Source organism: Colius striatus, chromosome 2 (genome assembly GCF_028858725.1).
Source record: "Colius striatus isolate bColStr4 chromosome 2, bColStr4.1.hap1, whole genome shotgun sequence".
Lineage (NCBI taxonomy): Eukaryota > Metazoa > Chordata > Aves > Coliiformes > Coliidae > Colius > Colius striatus.
Window position 1 is genome coordinate 103,994,801 of NC_084760.1, and position 25,941 is coordinate 104,020,741.

At 34.4% G+C, this 25,941-nt stretch overlaps 1 protein-coding gene across 1 annotated transcript in view; it reads left to right on the top strand.

Annotated features, from left to right (window-relative positions):
• ADGB (androglobin) overlaps positions 1-25,941 on the top strand; it is a 106,379-nt gene that overhangs the window by 27,933 nt on the left and 52,505 nt on the right. Inside the window, exons 9-18 of the mRNA XM_061989647.1 lie at positions 583-794; positions 2,290-2,415; positions 7,492-7,586; positions 9,864-10,038; positions 10,813-10,903; positions 13,625-13,766; positions 19,489-19,516; positions 20,542-20,710; positions 22,542-22,605; positions 25,649-25,751. Of these exons, the coding sequence (XP_061845631.1) occupies positions 583-794; positions 2,290-2,415; positions 7,492-7,586; positions 9,864-10,038; positions 10,813-10,903; positions 13,625-13,766; positions 19,489-19,516; positions 20,542-20,710; positions 22,542-22,605; positions 25,649-25,751 (1,205 nt within the window). The remainder of the gene's footprint in view (positions 1-582; positions 795-2,289; positions 2,416-7,491; positions 7,587-9,863; positions 10,039-10,812; positions 10,904-13,624; positions 13,767-19,488; positions 19,517-20,541; positions 20,711-22,541; positions 22,606-25,648; positions 25,752-25,941) is intronic.

A 25,941-nucleotide genomic window follows, 5' to 3' on the forward strand; every position in this document is an offset into this window, starting at 1 on the left:
CAAAATGTTTGCCCGTAATAATAACTTTATATCTGAATGTACTATACAAAGTACACATCATTGATTTGGAAGTAATGAACTTCAGCTAGCATAACATTTTCACATTTTAAATGGAAACAGAAGATATTTCTTTGTTTCCAAGCAAAAATAGATTTTCCAACCTATAATAACATTTTGTTTTGTTTCCTGTGTGTTTTAAGTTCGTTTTGTGTTTTTTAAAACAGATCCAATGTGACATTATTTTTACTGAATGAATGAACAGGATACAGTGGTCTGAATTTCCCAGCTGCAACTTTTATCTAGTTAAAAAGCTTTAGAAAGGACACTTTATTTACATGCTTCTCTGACCACCATCTCATTCTTTATGGATCTGTCCATAATCTGTCTTTTAGCAAATTGGCTGATACAGAAGATGAGGAAAGTGTGTTTTATTAATTGAAATAACACAGTAACTTTCCTAAGAATTAGATTCTCAGTTGTAGCGTAGTGTTGTCTAAATGAAAATCACACTCTTTTCTTATCGCAAATATAATTATCATTGACATACAAGTATGTGTGTGGTTGTTTTTTTTTTTTTTGAAGGCCTGGATACTTGGACAAAGTCTGGGGCTTTTTGAAAAAGATTGTGCCAGAATTCAAGTGGTCAAATAAGAGAACTCCAGAACTTGATAATCTTCAGTCTGATACAGAACCTGAAGAGACCAAAGTCTCACAGTTAAAAAATGAAGCTTCATCTGTGAATAAGAAGTCAGATAAACCTGAGAATGCAGAGAAAGCTGCTAAAGTTGGCAAAGGTCTGTAATTTTAGGTAGTGTTATTTTTGTAGGCTAAACGTAAAGTTAGCATAATCTCTGGCTTCGAAACTTTGTCTTCATTATACCACATGCAAGTCTGTGAGTTTGTTGTTTTGCTAAACATGTTACTGTGGTGTAAATTCAAAGTTTTATCTACAGATCACATTGGAAGCAGTACTGGCCTCTCTTTTAAATGAAAACAGCTTTATTTTATGGCAGTGATTTGTTCATATCTATGTAGCAGCCATTCTTCTGAAGACTCGTTCCTTGCAGAGGAATAACAATCAGAGAGGTTACAGATTCCCTAAAGGCAACACTACTCTTACCATCAATATATTATACATTTCATAATGGATGTTACAAGGCACGATTACCTACAGAGAGTTCTAACAAGTACATTGTAATATCTACTTGCATTTTTATTTACATCAACTTTTCTGCTTATGCTATTATCTATAGGTATTAATTTTCTTCAAGAGCTGCTAATCCTATTTACATTTCAGCTTAAAAACTTTGGTTTAGTAGCTTATTTGTTCCAGCATATTATTCTTCAATGTTTATATTTGAGACTGAGTGTTCTTAATTGCTGTTTTTAACTTGAAAGCATGGATACAATGTCACAACATTTCTAATGTCTTTGGAAGGTATAAATCAAATAGAAAATTTTCTATTTCTTCATAGATTTCATAGATTTTCAAAAAAATTCCTGCCTCTCCACCTGAAATCCCAAATGTCCTGATGTCAAAAGTGTAAAAAAAAAAAGTTAGAAGAGACCCAGCTGAGAGAGTATTTTCTCATTTTAGGAATTCTTGCTATCAGAGTTTGGAATGGACATGCACAGGGATACTGTCACTGGGAACAGCACTGTCATTCATCCAATGGGGTGCTTTAATTTATTCCCAGAAAACTTTGTAAATGTAATCCTGCCTAAAACTTAGAAATTCTATTAATAACTGAAAAAGCTAAGAATCAGGGAAGCATTATGATATGATACAACTCTGTAATCTCTAACTCTGAGGCTACCAGAGCCTGTTCAGATGCATTAATGTTTGGGATTAATATATTAGAAGTGTATTTTGCTATAGTCTAATTTCTAAGACTTGAAAGAAGGTTCTGACTGTGGGAGACTTTCTTCTTCCATGTCCATTCAGAACCTTGGAGATTACTGATGGACACAAACAACAATATGAAGAAAATATTTCACACAATGCAGGAATTCCAAACATTTTAGTAGGGACATGATAACTTAACACTAACTGTAAGGTGAGACTGAAGCCCTATTGGCCCCTTGTTGGGAAATCTGCATTTACATCTTAAGACTTAAATAAAATCTGAATGACATTAGTTCTGACTTTTAGTATCCTGTGGTCAATTTTTTTTAATGTATCTAAAATGTAATTAAATGTATCTACAAAGCATTGAGAGTTATGAGACTTTATAACTGAAAGTTTGTATCTGAAAAAGAAAAATATTTAATCTTGATTTTGCTTAGTAGAAAAAGTAGAGCAGAGAGAAATCAGAAAGAAGAAAGGGAGAGAAGGAGAAAAAGAAAAAAGCAAGTTCATGCATCACTCTTCACAAATGTCAGAAGCCCAGCATTCTCTTCAGACCTCAACTGAAAGTAAGGCTTATTCTTTTGAAGGTAAAAATACAGAGAGGAGATTTATGTAGAACAAGGGACTTTACTTTTATTTGGCTTTGAACTTAATTGGGGGAGGATTAAATATATAAGTTTTTTAAAATTGCAGTTCTGTATGGGCTGCATTACAGACTGAAATTCTAACCTATTAAAATCATGCAACATTAAGAGTAGTATTGCAGTAATTTGTGTTTGATGTAAAAAGATAAAGTAAATTTATGCAGAAAATTTGGAAGTTGCTAGCCAGTCATGTAGGATCAAGATATGTTCTAGTGGTAAATGGTCGTTCTCTATTAATAGCTTCTCTTTGTTCGATATCTACTTTATTCAGTAAATTGTGATTGAGAAAAGCAGGAATGAATCTTTGTTGAAGAACAAGGAGGCAAGGGGGCCAGAAACATTCATTAGAATTTACTCCATGATTTTATTGTTTAATAAATTAGTTTCCTTTATCCTGGGAATATATCTTCATGAATTTGTTTTTTGTTTTGATACCTTCATGACAGCATAAAATTTAAGTAAATTCTTCCTTTGTGCATTTTGATTTAATTATTAAAAACAAAATAAAACTTTCTAAGAAAATCACAAGTAAATACTAGTCAGTCAAGAAATCAGTTAATAACAGATTCTGTGATAATCTGTGAAATGTCGTGTTTACTAGCATAAAATAGAGAAAATCTTCCTAAACATATATTAAGCAGATTTCTTTTCTTGTTGCTTACATTTGCATACATAGAGTATTTCCATATGGCTAGGAGAAGGAAACATTCATTAACTGGAATGTTATGTAGTTGCAAATCAATAGAAAAAAAAAGTTAGAGTATCTTCCTTTGGGGAAATAACTACAAAGTAAAAATATGTAGAAGAATGAAGCTCACTATGCAAATTGGATTTCTGCTTCTTGATTTAAATTCTAATTAAAATTGATGTTTTAAATTATTTTAATTTATATCAGACCAATATTGCTGTTTGTGACCATCAAATATATTAATTTGAATTCCTACTTTTATATACTACTAGATGAGTTAAACAGCAGTAAATTTTAAAATGTGTTGCAGGAATGCAGATTACTTTAGTAGTAGTTGTGGAATAGGAAATCAGGAGTTCCACATGAATATAAGGAACATGACTGGGGAAAAGAAAGCAAAGGCAAAGCAGAAGGATCCAAGTGATGAATTCCAGAAATTGTGCAAAATGAGTGAAAGAGAATTAAGTATCATCAGGCAATGTGTTTCCATATGAAAAACTACATCATGTTGGGTCTTTAAAAAACAAAAGCATAGTTTATGCTTTTTTCTGACTGACAGTTAGTGGTCTGTGAAGAGGTTATTTAGAAAGATTATTGGTTCGGGTGTTAAAAATGGTGGTCAGAAAACTCTTTTATCCTAAGTTTGAACAAGAAAAGAGTTTTGAAAAAGAATAAGAGGTAGATATCTCACTATATAAGTTTTATAAGAATCTGACTGGATGTAAGTGTGGAGATTGTAAAGTCAGAAGCTGTAAGAAACAGATCAAATGTAGGATCAGGTTCCTGTGTGACCTTATCTAGGTGGACCTGCTTTGGCAGAGGGGTTGGACTAGATCTCTAAAGGTCCCTTCCAACTCCTACCATTCTATGATTCTACAATTCTATGACTATTAGACTGCAAGAAAAAAAGAAAAGATATTGCAATTTGAAATAATACTGAATTAAAATGCCTTTTTGTTGTGGGATTGTAGTCACAAGAGGAAAAGCTTGCAGGCTTTATGAAGCACATGGTCTGCAGACTGACCTGTGACAGTAGAACCAATTTGGTGCATAAAGTAATATCTGAAACTAGGACTAGGTTCAAAATGAGACTCCAGAGGCTGTAGTTGTAAAAGTTTCTCAGTCGTTCTCGGGAATTTTGTGACAATGACTTTACCTAACGCACCATTTTTTTTTTTATTTTGTTATCCTTTTTTTCTATTTTATTCTTTTTTTCTTTTGTTATCTTTTTAATCTTTTTTCTTTCTTTTTTAATGCAAATTCCTTACAAAGCCTTTAATTTCCAGCACCATTAAAGTGATTATTGCCCTACTGCAAGTTTTCACTCTATCTATTGAGTGTGCAAACTTTAATGGAATTTTTCTTCTTTTTATGATGAATATGAATCATTTCTATAGAGATATTTAACTACTCTTGATATCATTTATATTTTATTTCTAAAATGGCAAAACCTCTTACATTCATTGAATTATATATTCATTGCCTTGTTGAGTTTCATGAACGTTGACGTACCAGTTACTTCTAACTATTTCGAAAATGCTTAGACTTTTGATTTACTGTAGGTAACACTTTTGTGATGGGTTGATACTGTCTGGCAGCTAAGACTCCATCTAGTCACTTCCTCATTCCCCACCAGTGTTATGAGGAATCAGAAGGACAAAACCTCTTGCCCACTCCCAGCATACTCACTAGGGCAGCAGTGAGAAACAGCAGGATTTAGTGCTATGTGAGCTCTGCTCAGCAATTGCTGACACATTGCTGTGTTATCAACATTGGTTTGTTCACATATCTAAAACACAGAAACATATGAGCTGCTCTGAACAAAATTGGCTTCATCTTAGGAAATTTGCATCCCCAATGCAAAGGTATGAGTACAGTCCTGAATCAGCTATACAATCAAATCAATACCCACTGCACACTCCAAGTACAATATAAGTTGGATCCTTGAAGCATTGAACCTGTTTCTCTATTCATCTCATTACATGGATCCAGCAGAATAACAAGCCCTTCACCTGATCAGTCAGGGCTCTTCCTGAGAGCAACCAGCTGCTTTGTCCTGTGGCTTATCAGCCAACTAGTCCTCATGCAGCTTTTGTAGACAATTCCTCTGTCCTACTGGCCTGTTTCAGCACACAATCTCCACTTTTCCACTAATCAGCCTTTTCTTCTAGTAACTATGTCTCCTTCCATATCTGGGGAGTCTATTCTTTCCATAAAGAGGTTTTTATGGTTATATGATATGAGCTGTTTAGGCCCCTTGTTCCTATAAATAGTCACCACCTCACTTTTCATTTATATTTCTAGGCTAATGGTTTTCCTAATAATTTCTGAACTGCTGGAAGAGAATAATATGCGACTGTAGAGGACACTATCTGAGAATTTAGTAGTTTGTTCTACAAACCTGCCATTTTATTTTTGCTAAGTATTATTGTGCTTTGATACTTTTTTTTATGGCACAGAAGTGTTGAGAAATTATTATTGTGTTTAAAAATTCTGAAATCATCCAAGTGCATACAAGCTACCCAGGTGTGGAGTCTCCTTCCTTGGAGGTCTTCAAGACCCACCTGGACACATTCCTATGCAATCTGATCTAGGTGGACCTGCTTCTGCAGGGGGGTTGGACTAGATGGTCTTTAAAGGTCCCTTCCAATCCCTACCATTCTATTCTAGTCTAGTCTAATCTATTCTAAGTAGGTGTTTAGTGATGACCATCAAAGTCAGTTAGGTACATAACACATAACTGTAAAGTTCCTTTTACCTATTGAAAAGAGTTTTCACTTGTAAGTAGGGACCAGAACCTAATATTTTGTTCTGATTTTTCAAACACATATTATAATTCTACAATATTTATGTCAGTTGTGGAAAGCACATGGGTTGATTTCTGAAGACTAAAAAAATACTTTTCAATAAACAAAGCCAAACACAACAGGAGAAGTTAACATATGAGCTGCATATCAAGTGAGATGCACACCTGATTAAAAGGATATTTAAAGCCAACTGAAGTGTTTTGGAAAGGTAAAACTCTTGTTTGTCAAATAAATGTGTAGGAGAAACATTAAGATACAGTGAGAAAATTCTTTATAAATCTCCAAAACCTGTGATTTTTTCTTAAATAAAACCAGTTAATGGTTAATATGTTTTGAAAGGTATCCAAGTTTGCTGCATCTAACTGTTTTGTTGTAACGTTTTTCATCTAATAATGTATCAAGGCTATCAGTTTTAACTAGTTTCCGCTTATTCTGAATTCATTCTAGTCAATGGTATTTTTGGTGGCAAATAATTTGCATACAACCTTATTTTTGGTACACTGAAATAGGATCAAATTACATATTGCTTTTAAAAGGTACTGGTATAATGTACAATACGTTTCTGATATTGTATTATTAAAGTGAATTTGCTGTGTCTGTTTAATCATTTGTATGATCCATATGATTTCTTCATTGCTATTTATTGTCAGCACTGCAGACATTTTATTTCACAACCCATCTGGACTGAGTATGATAGCTTTATATTCCACCTGGTATTTGATTAAATGTTTTTACTTGAGAAATACTTTTCATAGCCAATGAGTTTGGTGTGCCTTGTGACATGTACTTTTCTGTAATATGTAGGACTTCATAAGATCTGCTTCTGTATTTGTAATAGATCAGATATATCAGTAGGGTCGGAGATCAAATGTAGATTATAGTCTCTCTTTTGAATGAGTTGAAATGCACAGCTAACACAAGAGCTATGGTTAACACAGGAATCATAAGCATGCAGGGAGAAATATTAATAATCCACTGGGAAGTAACTCTGATTTACATCAGCTTATATTTAATCAAGTGATTGAAGTAATTTTATGCAGATGGTATTGTTTAATTTCACTTCACAGAAAATTGTCTATTCTTAGAACAACTTCCAGTTGAATACTTACTACACATGGAAAGCAATTATCGTATATTTAAGCTGGAGATGAAAGGAACAAAGACAAAATATTCTTATGTATAGCAGATCACACAACCTGTGTACTGAAATCCTGTCTGCACCTGCTTTCTTCTTGTAGTTTCTGTTATTTGTATGTGTAAACGAAGTAAAACATGCAAGAGTTGTTGATAATGTAAGAATGCCAGGATTTAAACAATGTATTTTTTCCATCCATGGCTTCTCTTCTAAGTACTTTACAATGAACTCTTGTTTCAAATGAAACAACAGACAAGGTAAAGACTGATATAAATAAGGGAGAAAAAGCAGACTAATTTAGGGTGAGGCACAACAACATTTGTTTACTCTTTACTTTGTTCTAAGTCATGTTGATGTTTTCTTTGTAGAATCTCCTGTGCCAAACCAGCCAGAAATGGCTGTATATGCTGTCTGTGTACCACTACATTTGTTTGAAGAGGATATTTTTTCATTAGGGCAGATGGTAAGATTCTACACTCTCAGGCCAAAAAGGCATTACTTTTGTTATTATCAAGGAGTTTCATTTTTTTAGCAGCTATGTTGTAACAAAAGTAATAAAAGTGGAGCAGTCACCAGGTAATGACTATCATTTAAATTTATATTTTGGTACTTCCAAGTTCTGAATATGCACTTTCCTAACACAGCCTCCTCAAATTTTCAGTTTTATTCCATGTTCTTCTGAGCTAAAGTCTCCTGGGGAAAACTGGATGTAGATTAGATAATGTACCATGATGAGATACTTCTAATTATTTTAAGGATTACTTGAAAAACATAAGTTATAGGGTTTTTTAAAGTACAATGAATGGCTTCTCTGAGATGCTTTTTCTGATATGATAGTCTATAAGAAATATCATGTTTATATCTATTTTTATCATTAGTATTGTAACTGGTGAAAACAACTGGAGAGAGTGTAGCACTTTATGCAGCTGAGGTAAAAACAATACTTAAATTTCCACTTAGTCACAGTCTACAAAAGCTATTTATAGTGCCAGAGCAAGCTTTCTTGAGTTGATTATTAATTAGATTTAATTTTTTTACATTTACATAATTTTTATCATAATTAGAACATTAACATTTAAGCTGCCTTCTCTGGAAACTTCATAGAACAAACAAATTTCTAGACATGGTTTGCAGATTTTATGCTTTATTGCTCTTAATTGTTGCAGTATTTTCTTTTTAAAAATTGTACTGTGTACTTTATGTTGTTCTGAAGACTAGCTTATTGTCTGTGATTTTGTTTTTATTTAATTTAATTTAAAATCTCAGGTAATACTCTTTTTGCTAATTATAAATAGTGCTAGTCATCAAAAAGGCAAAGTGGAAACGGTGACATAGGGTTATATTTTTTTGTATCACCTAATACCTTGTATCTCATGTTTGGCTTCAGCCTATTAGGGTATAGAAATTACTGAAAAAGAGGTGTAGCAAACCCAACTGGATGAAGCAGATGAATACCTATATGTCCAAACCAGTATTTTAGTAAAGAGTGAGAAAAAAATGGAAGTTGACAAAAGTCATAGCAGTGTAGTGCATTTCTTGTGGGTTAGAAAAAGTCCATTTTCAAGCTTTTGTTGAGGGCTGAGACACACTACACTGAAAGAACTACAGAAAGCTTGGAAGAGTAGATTCACTGGGATAAGTGTTGCTCCCTAAATTTGAAGGAAATTTGGTTATTGATTGCAGTTGTGCAATAATTTGCCTGTAGATTTTTTTCCGGTATCCTTTGTAGCTTTGCTTTCTGGTGTGTATATTCATGGATCAGTGTGGCTTGAATTTAATTATCTTAAGTTTTCTCAAATAAAATAAATCATTAATTGAGTCATTCAGTGCATCTTCTACTCAGCAGCTGTCAAGTTCTCCTTTAAGGCACTTAACTGATGTTCAAAATCCTTTCTAATCTTGAATGTTTTAACTTGCATTTTTAAGTTGCTTGAATATGTGTGTACCCAGTCACCACTCCTGTAGCATATCTTTCTAAATTCAGAGGTCAAATGAGGCTGATAATTGCGTGTATCCTTCACTGTGTTTGATTTGTTCCTTTTCCTTCAAACAATTCTGACAACCACAACTACATTCTTTTCTGCAGATAATGTGCAAATGTTGTAATAGAACCTTCAGCAGTGAAAGATCTTAGGTACTAGACCATTATTATTTTGATGGGAAGAGCACCATTCAATGTCCACATCTAAAATTGCTCTTAAATCTATTGGTAAGGGCTTTGCTAGACAGATCAACTGCAATGCCTTTAATGTATTTTCTAAATTAGCCAGTCAAAAAGCTGAAGTTTAATGATGTGTTGGTTCAAAGTGATATCACATTATGGAGATTTTACAAGTTACCTAAAAGACCAGTAAGGACTTCTTCACTTGAAAAAGGTGTTTTAAAATATATTTATTTAATAAAAAATGTTGTTGCCGTTGTTTTCTTACATCTTCATTCTGCTTCACTTACATGTTTTCTGTAGCATGTAAAAGAATAAAGTTCTATAAATAAGTTGAAAGACATGATGAGTCTATAGTTTAAAGCAATATATATGTAAATGTTTCTATGTATTCAATTATACTTTTTCTACTGAATAAACTTCTATTTAGAATGTTTTTGGATAATCTTGTTGAGTGAACTATTTTTGTTTCATTGCAAGCCATTGGATGCTTTTGTGTGCATACTGGTTTTTTTGTGATAGAGATAGATTGAGAAAGGAGATCTGACCCCAGTCAAATTGTGTTTCTATGTTTCATAGGCTGATTCTTCAGAGAAGCTGAGGCAATATGGGTTTTCCCATGTATATAGTCATCCTGTCCTGATCATTAGAACTAGGTCCTGTCCTCTGGTAGAACCACCACAACCACCACCAGTTCCTCGATGGAAGCTTTTCCGTCAGAAAAAGAAAACTATTGTGACATCTGAACCTCAAGGTTTGTGTACTGAAACCTCAGAATTATATTTGTAGTTACATTTCAATTATTATAAATATTCTCAGCACCATACTTACCATCTAACTTAATTTCAATGGAACTTCCCTAGGAATTACTTTTTTTCTTTTTCTTTCCCCAATTTTTTATTATTACCTGTAGCCCTATTATTTCTTAAATCCTTTGTCTTAATTTATCTCTAAAGAAGCACTCTACTGGAGAAAAAGAAGAGGGGGTGTTATCAAAGCAATACAGAAGCTCTCTGATGCAGAGCCATGAAAGCTTTTGAACACCTTTCAAACATTTAAAGTATGTGACTAGTCCTGCTGCAACAAGCCATATTTTTAGAGGTAAACTTGGAACTTGGTCTAGGGTTTCTCTACACTGGTTAATGGAGTTAAATCCATGATATGAGATAGCTTAAACATGAAAGTGTTACAGACATGCTAGTAAAATATAGTGGGATAAGAAGCAGAGGGAATTAGCAAAGGCAGAATGTGCTGCTGTAGTTGTTCTGAGCTACCTTGGACAATTTTAACTATAAATTAAGCACACTTTTAATGCCTTGCAGACTGAGTATCAGAGCGTTAAGCTTTTGAGTTTTTTTCATGATGTGTAACCTTGAGCTACAGTAACCTGGTCGTTCTCTTCCATTCAAGTATATGCAACGATACTGGTGAAATTTTTAGGGGTGACGAATCTCTTATGGAAACTGTCAAAATTATAATATTAAATACTTCTTATAAATATATATTTAACAAGTTTCTTTTTTTTCAGAGCCTGTGGTAAAGAAACCTGAAAAGTATGTTGAGGTTACTAGTCCATTTTTGAATTACAAACTGATTCGTATCACAATACCCACAGATGTGTAAGTATTCAATATAGTTTCAGCATTGCATAGTTAGCCCATTTCACTGTGAAAGCGCAATGGCTTACATTGACTTATGTCAAGCTGAGAAGCTGCTCAGTTCACGTACTTTAAAGCACATCAGAGTCGGAGCACTCTATGGATTTATTGATGCCACAAAATTAATTTACAGTCAGTGGTCTGTATGTTTAAAGCTAACACCAAGAGTACAACAGATAAACCAGTATACTAGATGCTTACCACATGTTAATTTACACCAACAAGCTTCTGAACAGCTTTCTGTAACTAATCCCAAGAATTTCTAAATATACATGCAATTATACACACCCTCTTGGCATTGAGGGTTACAAACACACCTTCTCTTTTGGAAGTGCAGGTTCTTATAAGTGTATGTGCTTCCTGTTGAAGATACAAATTGGGATTCTCTAAACTTTATACGCTGCTCCCTACAATCTGCTAGTCTGCATGCTGTTGAGAAAGCCCACACTGTTGGACACACTGTGTGGACATATACACCTGAGGGCTACATCCCTACTTGTAACACCTGTACAGACAGTCCCCTAGGTGGATGAATTCTTCTCAAGCATCTGACCTTGAAAGGCAGAGGTCTCTACCAAAATTGCTTTGCCAGCTTCTCTACTTGAATACTCAATAGATCACTTCCACCAGAAGTAGGAGAATTCTTTGATGACCTTCAATATCCTTAAAATACTGGTCTTTTTAATTTTTTTCACATAACAATGAAGTAATTGACTGACCAGTTGGTATTTCATGGCCATCACACATTTGGCATGGAACAATTAGTGTTAATGTTTGTTCATTATAGTTACAAGAAGCCTAAGAGTGCAGGGGAACAAGCTCATGCTCAAAGCATAACTTCATATAAATGCCCTGTGTTAAAGACTGTTTGGAAGCCCTATAAACCTTTGAAAACCAGGATTTTTATACAGAGTGTTTCAGAAACAGAGGTATACAGGACTTCTAATCAATATTGAACATTCAGCATAATATTTACTCTCTGATGATAAAAGAAAGATTACCATTAAGTGTACTAGGGCCTATTTTTTTTTTATTTGACCCACTGCATAATACATTTCTGTCAGGCTTCAGCTTATGATGTGAACATTTGGTAGACAACAGCTAAAATCATTAATCTCCTCTCTTCCACTCTGACTGAATTACTGACAGAGGAAGCATTGAATGCATCACATACCGAGTGAGCACCAAATGGTTTATGCTATTTTGGAGGATATTTCTTGAGAATCAATCTGACAACAATCTGTAAATTGTTGGAAAGGTGCATATTTTTTTGAGATGTATACACCTTTTGTTAAGTACCTCTCTAAGTCAACTGAGTAAATGACATACTTGGCAGGTTCTGCATTTTGATCATTGTGATTGGATGAGTTGGTCATAAACGTGTTAGATATTTTGGGGTTTTTTTTTTGAACACCAGCTTTTGTTCATGGATGAGATGACCTTGGAATATTCTGGGAAGATCAGTGTTGCATTAAATTGGTTAAAAGACAATAATTTACTTATTGTTTTCAAATTGCAGGAGTAGAAATACGAAAAAAATGCTCTAAGCAATATCCATTAATAGTTTATTAAAGAATGAGAGAATAATAATTAAGATGTTAGACTATTTACATGTTAATATATTTTATATTGTTTTTTCATATTTAATGGATTGTCTCATTTTAAACTTACTGCATTTTGTCAAGGACAGTTTATTTAATGTGCTAAGTTTCTATGGCAATCAGCTAATTTAGTCTCTTGTGATTTAACTAACAGATAGTAACCAAAGATCTAAAGCAGGTATTAGCATTTCATTAAAGTTAAATAGCTGCCTAAATAAGATAAGGGACTTAATACACAACTGGGACTGAAATTGTTTTTAATCTCTTGCTTTTATTCTAATAAAATATTTGAAACACTCAAAGGCAAAATAATTGTGACCATGTTACTATTAAAGATCTTGATATTTCATTATCTTACTCCTTAAGAAGGAGGCAAGATAACAAATGCTTACATTTTTCTCTGTTCTTTATTGCTGCAATAACACATGTATGCATTTATATCTAATTGGCATGTGTGGAGCAATGTTTTGATCTTGCTCTCCTAATTCACTTAACAAGCAATATATTTCCATCAGTTTTTACTTCTGCCTCTACTGAAGTCAGCAACAGAGCTTTCTTTTACTACAACCTGAATAAGCCTTGCACAGGTTATCGTATTTTAGCTGTCTGGTAGCTATGGAGATCCATTTTGAGGGAATAGACAAAAATTATTCTGACACAAAACATTTTTCCCCCCATACCTCCATTTAAGTAGTGTGTGTTATAAATATTTTTCTTCTCCAGGGGCCGTAGAAGTTTATTGACTTCTGGCATTGTCATCTAGTTTTCCTCGTCTGACTTGGGTTTTGGTTTTTTGAGGATCCTACTTAAGTAGGAACAGTTCAGGTATTTTGAGCATAGGTATATTTGAGCATATGTCTGTAGTGACAAGCTAGTAATGATAAAGAATATCTGCATATAGAGATTTTGTGCTGCCATATTAAGCTGTCAAAGTAAAGGCGTCCAAATTATTCCGACAATATTATTTTAAGAATAGTAATTATGAGACTATATTTTTAAAGTAAATGTATGGTTCAAGTTGTTTGATTTTTCTTTTATTAATACTTATTATTTCTTTTATTAAAATTATTATTAAATCTAGCCACTTTCCGCGCTCTACCATCAAAAAAGGATTTCGTTCTTTGTCACGTCTCCCTTCTGTTACTGAAAGTGATGAAAATGTAAGTGACAGTAATGTGGATATGAATCAAGGTGACAGACACTCAAATGCAGATTATTCTCAGGTAATAATTTCCCTATTTTTTTTTAACTTGACCTAGTTTATTTTGTAAAGGCTAGTGAAAGACAAAGCAGAAAATACTTAAAAATATAGTTTTTAAAAGACTTTTCAATAAGCTTTTTCTCCCTCATTATTTAAGTAACTTCCCTACCATTTCCACTTTATAGTTACATTGATGTGTACTGGATAGCAAATCTTTCCTAAACCTTTTCTTTGAACCTGATTTTTTATTATTTATTCCTCAGTTTCCAAAGGTCCTATTGCTAACACTATAAAGTAGTTTAGTTTTGCTCTTTAAAATCAATTTGATGGGAGAATCTTAAGAAGATAGTCAGGGATCTTCATAAATAATTGTAACTTCATAGGTTAATGTTAAGATTAGTGTATTTCAGCTACAGTTAAGGATGTACCTAGGCACATGATTACTTGAAAATGTAAACTTTATAAACACATACCTTAAAATGGATCCTCATTTGGTTCTTAATTGAAAAATTTCAGGCTAGATCTTAAAAATGTCAATACTGAGTTTGCCTACTTTAAATTTCAGTGGCTTTGCCTTCTAAGGGAATCCTCAGCCATGAATGAGACCTCCCTCAACCTGCTGGCCACACTCTTAATGCATCCCAGGATGCCATTGGTCTTCGTGCTCACAAGGGCACATTGCTGGCTCATATTTAATTTGCTGTCCACCAGGACTCCCAGGTCTCTCTCTGCAGAGCTGTTCTCCAGCAGGTCACTCCCAGGCTGTGCTGGTGCTTGGGTTGTTCCTCCTGAGGTGCAGGACTCAGCACTTGCCCTTGTTAAAACTCATGAGGATCCTCTGCCAAATTCTCAAGCTGGTAAAGATCCTTCTTGCCTTATCCCACACAACCTTCTGGTGAATCAGCCAGTCCTCCCAATTTGATGTCATGAGTGAACTTGCCTGGCAGAGCAATCTTCTTTATTTCATATATTATATCTTTTAATCAACAAAATTATCTGGATACCTCTGGGAGAGTCATTATAGAAGAGCTTTCTTTCCATAGTTTAAAAACTTGAATGAACAGTATACAACCCTTAGTGAGTAAAAAAGCAAACTGAAAGAGAAACGTTGATATCTCCAATTCACTAGGTTATTGCTAAGTTGTAGAAATTTTTGTTGTGTTATACTAAGTGTGAATAACTTTGTCTCATTTTAAGCTGTCCAATTGCCCTTCTGGATATGTCTGCTTTAAAATCTTTAGGATAGGTTTGGTAAATCTTTAGGATACAGCAGTTTTTGCTTTCCGATGACTGACATTTAGTTAGCTCTATGCCAGATCCTCAGCAAGTTTAAACTGGCATATTTCAATTAATTCCAGTGTAAACTATATGAAGTTACATCACTGAATATCTGATTCACTGTTCCTAAGGTCTGTTGTCACAGAAACAGAGACTAGTGATAAATGGAGGGTAAAATTTTAGGATCTGATTGTACCTCATTTGGAGAATATCAAAGACATGGCATTGTTCCTCATGTCCCCAAGGTACTAATGCCAAAGAATAGAAAAGCTATATTATTGATTTTTCAAACTTTTTTCCCCCTGAATTTCCCATTCTCTCAAATTTTACATTTCTGAAAGCTTTGTGGATTTTGATCAGGAAAATAATGTTTTAAAATATCTATTTTTAGCAGTTAAATTGATTTTGAATAACACTATTATTAAAAAAATACATTTTGTTATTTTTTTTAAAACCTTTATAAAACAGGGCCCAGATCTTTAATGAAGAGGCTCACTTCTTCTTCAATAGGAAGGTAACTAATTTAGATGTCTAAGATGCATTGAAATGCATGTGAAAGTGGATTTTTAGATTGTTCCATTTGGTTGGAATAAATTATTTTTTGAATAATAGCATCCTGAACTTGAAGGTTTTCAGAATTTGATTTTTCCTTTCCTTTTTATTCATTACCCACGTGGTCAGGGAAAAAAAAAGCAAAAAGATTGCATATGTGAACGGCAAATGTCTTGCAGTTTTCTAGAACAGTAATTTTGGCAAACCCTTTTGAGAAAAAGATTATCTTGAAACAGAACTTCCTTGTAGCTTTGCCATTCAAAAGCCTACTTGAATATTGTATGAATTCTGTAATACAAGTTATATCCAGTTCCATTGAGAAGTAAGCTCTTTGCATTCTCTTTTAGGAAATGTTTACAAAGCAAGAAAAATCTAATACAAGTATGTTTGCCATCATAGTTTGCAATGTCTGCTATATATTTTCATAGGCTGAACTGTTTGTTATATTCACAAATCAGAAAGCAGAACACTCTGATTTCTCTTTGTGGCTTCTTCAGTGTCAAGCTCCCTGGTAATGCTACTTTCTAGAGCAGCAGAGTTAAAGTCTCCACTCTCTCCCAGTGACATAAACACAATATGCTTGTTTTTTAACGTTCATTTTTACCTCATTTTTCTTACTTCAGTGACATCCTTTAATATATGCAAGCTCAATCTTATGATCTGCTTTAAAACTGAGAGCAGTCTATTTAGTTTGCATGCTCTGTTGTGTGCTTTTTACATGTTCCCCATTCCAAACTTTTGCAGGATATTTTTTTTCTTATTCTAATCCTTCTTATTATATATTTCATAGGCCCAGTGATTTGGTATTAAGGGGAGAGATAAGTAGAAAATGTAAAAAGTTTTTTTCTTTATAAATTTTATAGTTTGAAAACTCCTTCAATATTCAAAGCATGACAATTCCCTGCTTATTTTTTCATGGAAAAAAAGCATACATGAGATATGAGACATATGGATTACAAGAGGGATTTGAGAAGAGGGAAACTAATTTAGACATTTGTGATACAGAGTATCTGACAAGCCCACAAATATCTACTTGCTTATAAAGATTGGGATAACTCTGACATTAGAGACTGAATTTAAAGACAAGCTAAATTGTTAATCCAGTAGTTTAAAACCATTCTTATACTTCAGTCTGTGCACAATTTGCATTTGTTTGCTCTTTTTTACCACTGCCTTTTTTTCAAAAGCCACCTCTGTTACCTTTTTCCATATCACAGTTAAAAGGAGAACTGATATTCCATTTAGTGAAAACAGTGACTCAGGAATAGACCAAAAAGATTGTATCGAAGTGACTATAGATGCAAAACCCTTTGATTATATAACTCTCAGGTCCACATGAAATCTAGAAATTTAATACAGAGTTGTATCTTAAGAAATACTTTTGTCATCTTTGTAATTCTGGAGATAGATTTAAAATGGATTTTTAATCTTAAAAATGATGTATTTGAAGCTTTATTCTTTCACCTGCAATTATTTCCAGGATCTTATTTTTGGAAGAGAGGTTTTTTGCAGAAAAACTGGTATGAAAAGTTTGGCCATGAATCATTTCTATAATAGAAAAGGATACTCGTTTTATTAAAATATCAGATGGATTTTTAAAAATATTATTTGGTGGGTTTGAATAACATAATGACAAAGTTAATGTTAGAAGTCTGAAAAATACAAATAAATCCTTGGAAATAACAAGATTGTGATACATTTCTGAATTACCTTTTTTGTTACATTTATGCATTAACAATTATAAGACATAATAGATAAAAATTAGAATTTTGAGTTAACCAGCAAATTTTCATCACATTTTTGTTCATATTTCCCATTGATTGCAGGAAGAACAATAATTAACTAAATTCTCCCAGAATCTGTGTTCATCCTTTCATGTTTCACAGCTGTATCCAAGGCTTTTATTTCTTTCTTTATCAGATACTATGGCAGCAAATCCAACCTTTTGGACAACGTGTGTTCATTAAGGAGCAAAAATGCTTTTACTTTCTCTTCCTGTGCCAATGTTTTCTTCACTGTAGTTTGGGCAATAGCATAACAGAATGAGAACTTCTTTGATACTCCCATTTGGCTCAGAAACAGTGAGGTTTAGGTAGATGGACACATTCTGTACCATTAGAGAAGCAGACAGCTTTTAACTGTATCATGTTTGCACTCCAAAAACTGAGTTAATGAGCCTACAGGACTGTACACAGCTGTGGTTAGATTGCTTTCTCAGCTCAAACTGGCTGAAATAACATTACATTCCAGGGTACATTCTCCTTCTTTGCTGGATGTTCTACTGAGGCTGTTTTTGAAGATTTTCTGTATCTCTCCAGGCCTTACTGCTATCAGCTGTTAATACGAACAAAGTAGCAGGGATCATGTGTATGGTCCATGAATAGTAAATCTAGCAGAAAATGCTGGAGTCATGATGCAAATCTTACAGTCTCCAAGGCTTGTACAATAGATCTGATACTTTTTATGCTTTAAAAACATACAGAATTTCTGAGAAGAAATTTGATAAATTGTACCTGTTCAGGACATCCTGTGACCCCTACAAGAAATTTGGCAATAGTAACAGTTAAAGGGGAGAGAGATAGTTCATGTATTGCTAGAGATTTCTCATACCCAAATGTTGAGATGTGACTGTCAGTGTCACATGACAAGTGATCACAGTTGTACATACAGAAGTCTGGAAAAAGGAACTGGAGTACATGGGCAATTGCAAAATCCTTTTCTGCTTATTTGCTCTAGAAAAGCAGGAAATTAGTCTTAAAAGGGACATGTAAGATGTAATATATCTCTACTACCGATTGTTAAACCAATTGTTAACAATTTCAAGCAATGTCTGTATTTTTCTCTTTATTGCTCTTTGTGTTGGATCTGTCCCCAGCTTTGGCTCATGAAGATTCTTTCACAATGGATTTAGAATAGCATTTAGGGTTTATGTTGAGCAAAAATGAGACTTTCAATTTATGTAAATAAACAATAATGCAGTTAAATTACAAGTATTAATTGATACTTCCTATTTTGGGACAGAGACTCGTAAATCTAAATGTAGTTTATTTTCTCAACTCTTATTTAGTTTAGAGAAGACAAAACACTTCAGACATGAGATTCTTCAGCCTATTCTGGGACAGTGGATGTCCTGTAAAATGCTGCAGGAAGACTTTCACCACAGCTAGTAATTAAAGTAGAAAGCCATAAGGCTTTTAATCTCTCAAAGAAAAGGATCCTGTCTTTGCAAATTTAATGAGTGTACTTTCTGAAAGGCTGGCTAGCTGTCCAGATTTCAGCTTCAAACTTAGGTGGATATTGCATTCATATTAGTTCAGCAGCTCTAGCTTGGAAATGGTATTGACCAAGACAAAGTTGTTTCCTAAAAACATTTTAAAAGAGCAGACTACTTTCTGTTTATGCAGCTGATAGAAAAGATGCTGTAGCAGTCATTCTGGTGACAGTTGTGTACACTTGCACTGCAAGAAGTGCTTGATGGAGAAGGAGTCATTCCTATATTTTCCACAAATGGAAACTTACAATAGAAAAGAACAGAACTGGTTTTAGAATTAAAGTAACTAGTTCTTACAATAGAACTTACTTTATTGTCAAAGAACAGTAATATAAAATAAGAATGTTTTAATGGCAGGGGAGTAAGCATATGTATATCTCAGAATTCAGATCACAAGTACATCTTCAGAAAAACATCGGTCTGTCTGTTACTGATGTACATGTAGGTATTCTGGTGAATGTTGTTATCTTTTTCTTTTTTTAAAAAAAATATATATACTACAATTATAACTTACTAGTTTGTTTCTCTCTCTCAGAGCTGCCCCCAAACCAAGTATTTTCTTTAATAAAATAATGCAAGATTCTAATCACTGTCATTGGGGTTTTGGGTTTTTCTCATCATATAGGAGACCACCACTTTTCAGCAGCAAAATACAGACAGTCCCACTAAAGGTAAGTGTGTCTGACATTTATATTCAGATTCTCACCATTCCCGTACTATTTGTCTTAATGTTAATCCTTTTGTACAAATATCAGCAGTCTTACTTATTTGTGGGTGTTGGTTTTACATAAAAAGGTCTTGAAGAGCTGGTAATATATGTATTTACATAGAATAAAATCTTTAGATTAGTATTAAAAAAAATTCCTAATTTACAAGAATATTTTGAAAAAATATAAGTTACTCTCCAGTAAAATACACTGGGATTTGTACACAGAACTCTTTCTAATCACTGTGAATGATACTTTCTTTTTCCTTAAATAAAAGGCAAGAAAAAAGGACAACTTCCATTTTGATAAATGTTACTTTGTAAAGTGTTTAAGATTAGTGATTGATGAGTATTCAAATAGAGTAATTTTTCAAAATGGGTACTGCTTTATTTAGTGAATAATTTCAGGATGTGTTCAGGAGAACTTAGTAAGGGCCTTCTTAGAAAAAAAAAAAACTAACCAGATTTGCTTGGTGTACAGCGAACCTCTATTGAAGCTAACTGCTAATGGAACACCAGAGTTCTGTAAGCAAATCCAGGGCAGAAGAATATGCGAAACCTGGCTGTAGGATTCGTGCTGTATTTCCAACACAATTCATACATGTAACACTCGTCTTGGGTTTGGTTTTCAGCTCTTCAGTCCATGTAGAAGCCTGTGTAATGCACCTTTGCTTTTTAAACATTTCTGAAGGTTGATTCCCTTTGAGGGAAAAGGCATATAATGCCACTTTGGAAAACTTTTATTTTTAATGCAAAATATCTATGATCCCCTCCAAATGCTTAAGCATTTGCAGTTGTAAACAAAAAAAATATGTATATAGTTGTTTCAGTCACATTTTGAGCTTTTTAGGTTAGTGTGTTTGTATTTTTAAACTCTGAGATATATGGAAAATATCCTGATAGTTTTAGGATAAATTTTTAACATAAGAATGATACGTCAATGTGCCTATTGTCACTATATTTGTTTTGTGTGTCTTCTTGTCTCTGCAGAAGAACCACATGAGAATATCAGTTTTGATACAAAACGGGTGTCAGAAACAGCTGATACTGATATGAATAGACAGACAGGGGTTAAATCAGAGGAAGAAATTGAGTCAGAAAAGAATTCTGTTTCCAGGGAAACCTGGATTAGCTTTGAAGACTTCTGTATTTGTTTCCAGTAAGCAAAACAGGTTTTATGTTTATTTCCATAAAATGTACAGTATAACAATAGTAAACTACACAATGTAACTACATAAAAACTTTATCTTCTCAACAGGTCCTTTTAAAACTACCCTGCCTTTCAGGATATTCCCAAAGTTACTCTTCAGGCCAGGCTTACTCTCCCTGTTGACTGTGAGTCTGTAGGTGCAGCCTCATGTTGTGTCTTGGTTATGCCCTCCAGAGTACAGTCGAGAACACAAATACCAGCTTCATAAAGTATATGTCAGACTGTAATGTGCATGGAAGATGGTAGGTCGTGTATTATGCAGCCATTAGGGTGCTCACATACCTGATCCATCAGCCACTTGTCAGACATAGTCTGCATCGACACAATTCTAAGGCAAACTAGTCATTGAAATCTGGTGCATAGCTCAGCTCCCTTTTCTACATCATCCCAAGGCATTTATATCTCTGCAAACATAAAAAAAGGTAGTGTAATTGTAGAATAATATCTTTAGGTTCTATCTTTCAAATTTGAGAAGCCTGGTACAATATAGATCCTCTAGAGAACCTGACATTGCTGAGGGAAGTAATTTTATCAAAGAATTTAGAGAACAGATTTCTTTGTGAAGCTCTTATTTTCGTAAATGAGTGTCATCTTAAGCAGGTGTTAAACTGCTTCCTGTCTGAGAGAGAATGTGTATCTTTTATACCAGCAGCACTTCAGAAACTTTATGAATAAAAGATCATAGATAACTTTAGGCTTTGTTAAGGTTTGCCTGACTGACTACTTTTAGTGAGGCCCAGGTCCAAAAAGATATGGCCTTCAGACAAAAGCATCACAAGCGAAGTAATTTCCATTCCTTTCAAAGTTTTACTCACAGTGTCATACTGAGACTATGTAAAATATGAGTTTTTTAACTTGTTAACCAAATGTTAATGTACCATTGACCTTTTGTAGACCACCCTAATTAAGGTAAAGCGCATTTGTCAGTTTCTTATTCTCGTCTTTAAATGGGTGTGTTTACTTATTTTCACAGTGAGCTGATATAGTAACGGTTAACAAAGCATCTTAATTATGTTTGAAGAATTTATCACTCAGAAGAAATTAGGCACCTGAGATTTTCTGGTCAGTTCTGTTGAAAGCTTTTCCTTATCTGACTTGTCTATATCTCAGATACAGTGAAAAACAAGACAATATTCAGAGTTTGCATTGACTTTCAGAAACGAGGAAAATTTTAGTTTTAGTAGGAATGGATATACCAGCAATGGATCAGGATCCCTGTCAAGTTGCTAAGTAAACAAAGCACTTATTTTTCATAAAACATTGGTCATTGCATCTGATTCCATCATCTATTAAAGCTGAAGCCATTTTTGTTGCCCTTGGTTAAATCAAGGTCGGAAAAAACTGTCCAGGACTAAGTAGCTTTCTCAAGGTGTGTGAACACCACAGAATTGAAAAAGCACATTAATAAACTATGCAAAATAGTTCTTCCTTCCTTCCTGATTCTTTATAGATAACTTTATTACAGTAATTTTCAGATAGACATGGAAGTTTTAAAGTAATATTAGCTTGTTACCATTTGTAGATTAAAATTGGACAAATTAGTAGCCTGACCTCCAGTGGAAAACTGTAGAAAGACAGCAGACAGAAATTAGCTTCTTTCTCTAGAGATATTTGCATCTTTTGTGAAACTAAAAATATTGAACCATTTTTAGAGTAATAGCTGTTAAATCTGATTTATGAAAGTAAAATTAGTACTTTATGCTATGAAATAGATGCTCACTTGACATCATTTATACTAACATTATTTTCCTATGATTTTTTTATTTTATTTTTTCCTTAGGAACCTGTATGTTTTCCACAAGCCACATACATATGCTTATAACTATCAGAAGACAGATTTTAAGGTATTTAACCGTATTGAGTTTTTATGTACTTTTTTCACTCTTTGTCAAATAATATATATATCCTAAATGATATTGGTAGATCACATATGAAAAAATAATAATGCATTAAGATTTCTATAGTCAATACAAAGGTAAGGTTTTCTAGCAAATTCCAGAAGTATTCAACTGTGTTTTAAGACAAGAAAAAAATATGGTATGCTATTGCACAATAATAGACAAATTGAGTTTGTAAATCATGAAAGTTGGTAGTGAGAGTATATATTACAGTGAATCAGATCTCCACCCCCTCTTATTTCTTGATTTAAATCTACCTTATAACAGTGTAGAGACTAAATTAAATTTAATGATTCAGCTGCAGAATTTGACCTTTAGTTCTCCCTCATCCTCACCTGTCACCTGAAACCGAAGTGAAGTGTCTGTATAGTGAAGTACTCCATCTTCTTTTCACATGCGAAGTATTTTAGCAGTTTTCAAGATTCTGTTGCAGTGATTAGAGATACTCCTTAGTTACACTGAAATTACAGTATTTCTTTAAACCTGCCATTAGTTTATATTATCAGAAGGTTATTCAACATGCTTGAATATCCTGTTCCATCTCTAGATTTATACTGACTGAAGTGTAATTGTAGAGTGCTGAAATGTAAACTCCAGGTGTGAACTGTACTGAGAATCTTAATTGCATGGATTATGCTTTGTAATTGTAGTATGCCTGCGATTTCACACACCTCTGTATTCGTAATCACTTCACAAGACATTTTCCCAATCACTGTGTGATATACTTTCACAAGCCATAATCAGCACCAAGACTATGAATGCCTATGTGCTATTGTGCTGATAAACTATGTGAAACCATTTCATTTTTTTACATTTATATGGATGAAGTGTTTATACTATTAGGTAGATTCCATATCAGACTTATAAAAGAACACTTTTATGTTATGCTATCAAGATAATAGTAGTGGCATTCTAGGATGAAATACAAAAAAATGTATTGATATGACTGGAGAATGTAGGAAGATGTATATTAAAATGGTTCTGAAACAGCAAAATATTTCTATAATTTCTAATATTGGGATAGGGATTATGTGTTATTGTTGAGAGTGAGAAGTAGTGTTGCCATATATTTTTATAGAAAAAAAACACAATGAAGCAGAATCAGTTGTGTTACAAATGAAAAGTGGGGTTCTTTTTCCCAAGCTTACTATAATTAATTAGAATCAGAAAGTTCATAGAATCATACAGTTGTTTCAGCTGGGAGAGACCTTTAAAATTGAGCTTTTTCTGAGCTAATGCCAGGATAGAGGTTCCAGAGAGGTTTCCCTGTCCCAGCTGGCACATCGCTGGCAAAACCCCATGCACTGGTACAGGCTGGAGACTGACCTGCTGAAGACCAACTCTACAGAGAGAGACCTCAGAGTCCTGGTTCATAATAAGCTAACCATGAGCCACCAATATGCCCGTGTGGCCAAGAAGGCCAATGGCATCCTGGGATGCACCAAGAAGAGTGTGGCCAGCAGGTTGAGGGAGGTTCTTCTCCCCCTCTACTCTGCCCTTGTGAGGCCTCAGAATTGTTTCAGCTGGAAGAGACCTTTAAGATCATTGAGTCCAGCCTTTGTCCCAGCCCTGTCAACCACTAAACAACTTCTCTAGATGCAACATCCAACCATCTCTTAAAAACCTCCAGGGACGATGACTCCACCATCTCCCTTGGGCAGCCCGTTCCAATGCCTGACAATCCTTTCAGTAAAGAAATCTTCCTCATATCCAGCCTGAACCTCCCCTGGCACAACTTGAGGCCATTTCCTCTTGTTCTGTTGCTTGGTACCAGGGTGAACAACCCAAGCCCGCCTCACTACAGCTTCCTTTCAGGTAGTTGTAGAGACCAATAAGGTCTCTTCTGAGCCTTCTTTTCTCCAAGTTAAACAGCCCCAGATCCATCAGCTGTTGCTCATGAGATGTGCTCCAAATCCTTTACTAGCTTGGTAGCCCACCTCTATCCTCTCCAGCACTTCTTGTAGAGAGGGGTCCAAAACCGGACACAGTGTTCGAGGTGTGGCCTCAACAAAGCCAAGTACAGGGCTTGGATCACCTCCCTGCTCCTGCTGACAACACTGTTCCTGATACAGGCCAGGATGCCATTGGCCTTCTTGGCCACCTGGGCACACAGCTGGGTCATGTTCAGCTGCTGTCAACCAACACTTTAACATACAGAGCCACCCCACCACCTCTCCTTCCTTGTCTATCCTCGTGAAGAGCTTGTAGCCATCGATTGTGGTACTCCAGTCATGTAAGGTATCACATCACATTTCTGTAATAGCCAATATGTCATAGTTTTCCTGTTGTATCATGGCTTCAAGCTCCCCCTTGAAGTTTGATGCTTATACTCCATGCATTGGTATAGATGCACTTCAGATGAGCTAATGATCCCAACACCTTTTGTGAGTGTGGGGGCCATTTCCTACGAGATACTTCTCAGGTGTTTCTCTGACTTCTAAGTCATCCACAGTCCTTACCTCTTCATTTTTCATTATATGTCTATCCCTTATCTCCACTGAGAAGGCAGAGTCTTCACTGGCACACCATCCTACAAGCCCTGGCATGTTTCCCTTGGACTTATTCATAGCAGGCCCAGTTATATCCCATTTCCTCTTTGAAACTAGTTTAAAGCTCTATTGATGAGCCTTGAGTTGCAGCACAAAACAAAATTTTTGGTGTTCCATTGAATGTTATTTGGCAAATAGGACTACTAAATTGAAGTACATATGAAGAATATTATATAGAAGTACATATATTCACATTAAAGAAACTTTTTGTGTTTCCTTTTATCTCTTAATTGAATGTTATGGTTTATACATGCAGCATGAAGCTCTGGGCTTAAATGATGTCTGACATTTGGAATAAATAGTGACAGTTAAGTACTGATTTCCTATGCTACATCTAGGGTCACAATATCCAAAATCTTACTTGTACTATATATTGACCTAGGTGGCTTACATTCAGTGAAAATTAAAGATGAACAAAAGTCCATTTTTTTTTTATGCAGTCTACTGATGACCAAGTCTTCTATTATTTACTTGTGGACAGTCTGATACCCATTGAAATCCTGGTCAGCTTTTCTGCATTAGTACACTGGGATGAGACTGGAGGTAAGGTCAATACAGAAAACTGCATGTTAATGTTGTGGTTTCCCATTCTTGAATATGTCTGTGCTGTTGTGCTTGTGGTGTATTTTGGAACTGTTTGAGAGTTTAGCATTAAATAGTCGAATTGATTCTAAGTAATACACAAAATAATACTTTCTTGTTATTTCATATTGATTAATATTTTCTTGAAAGG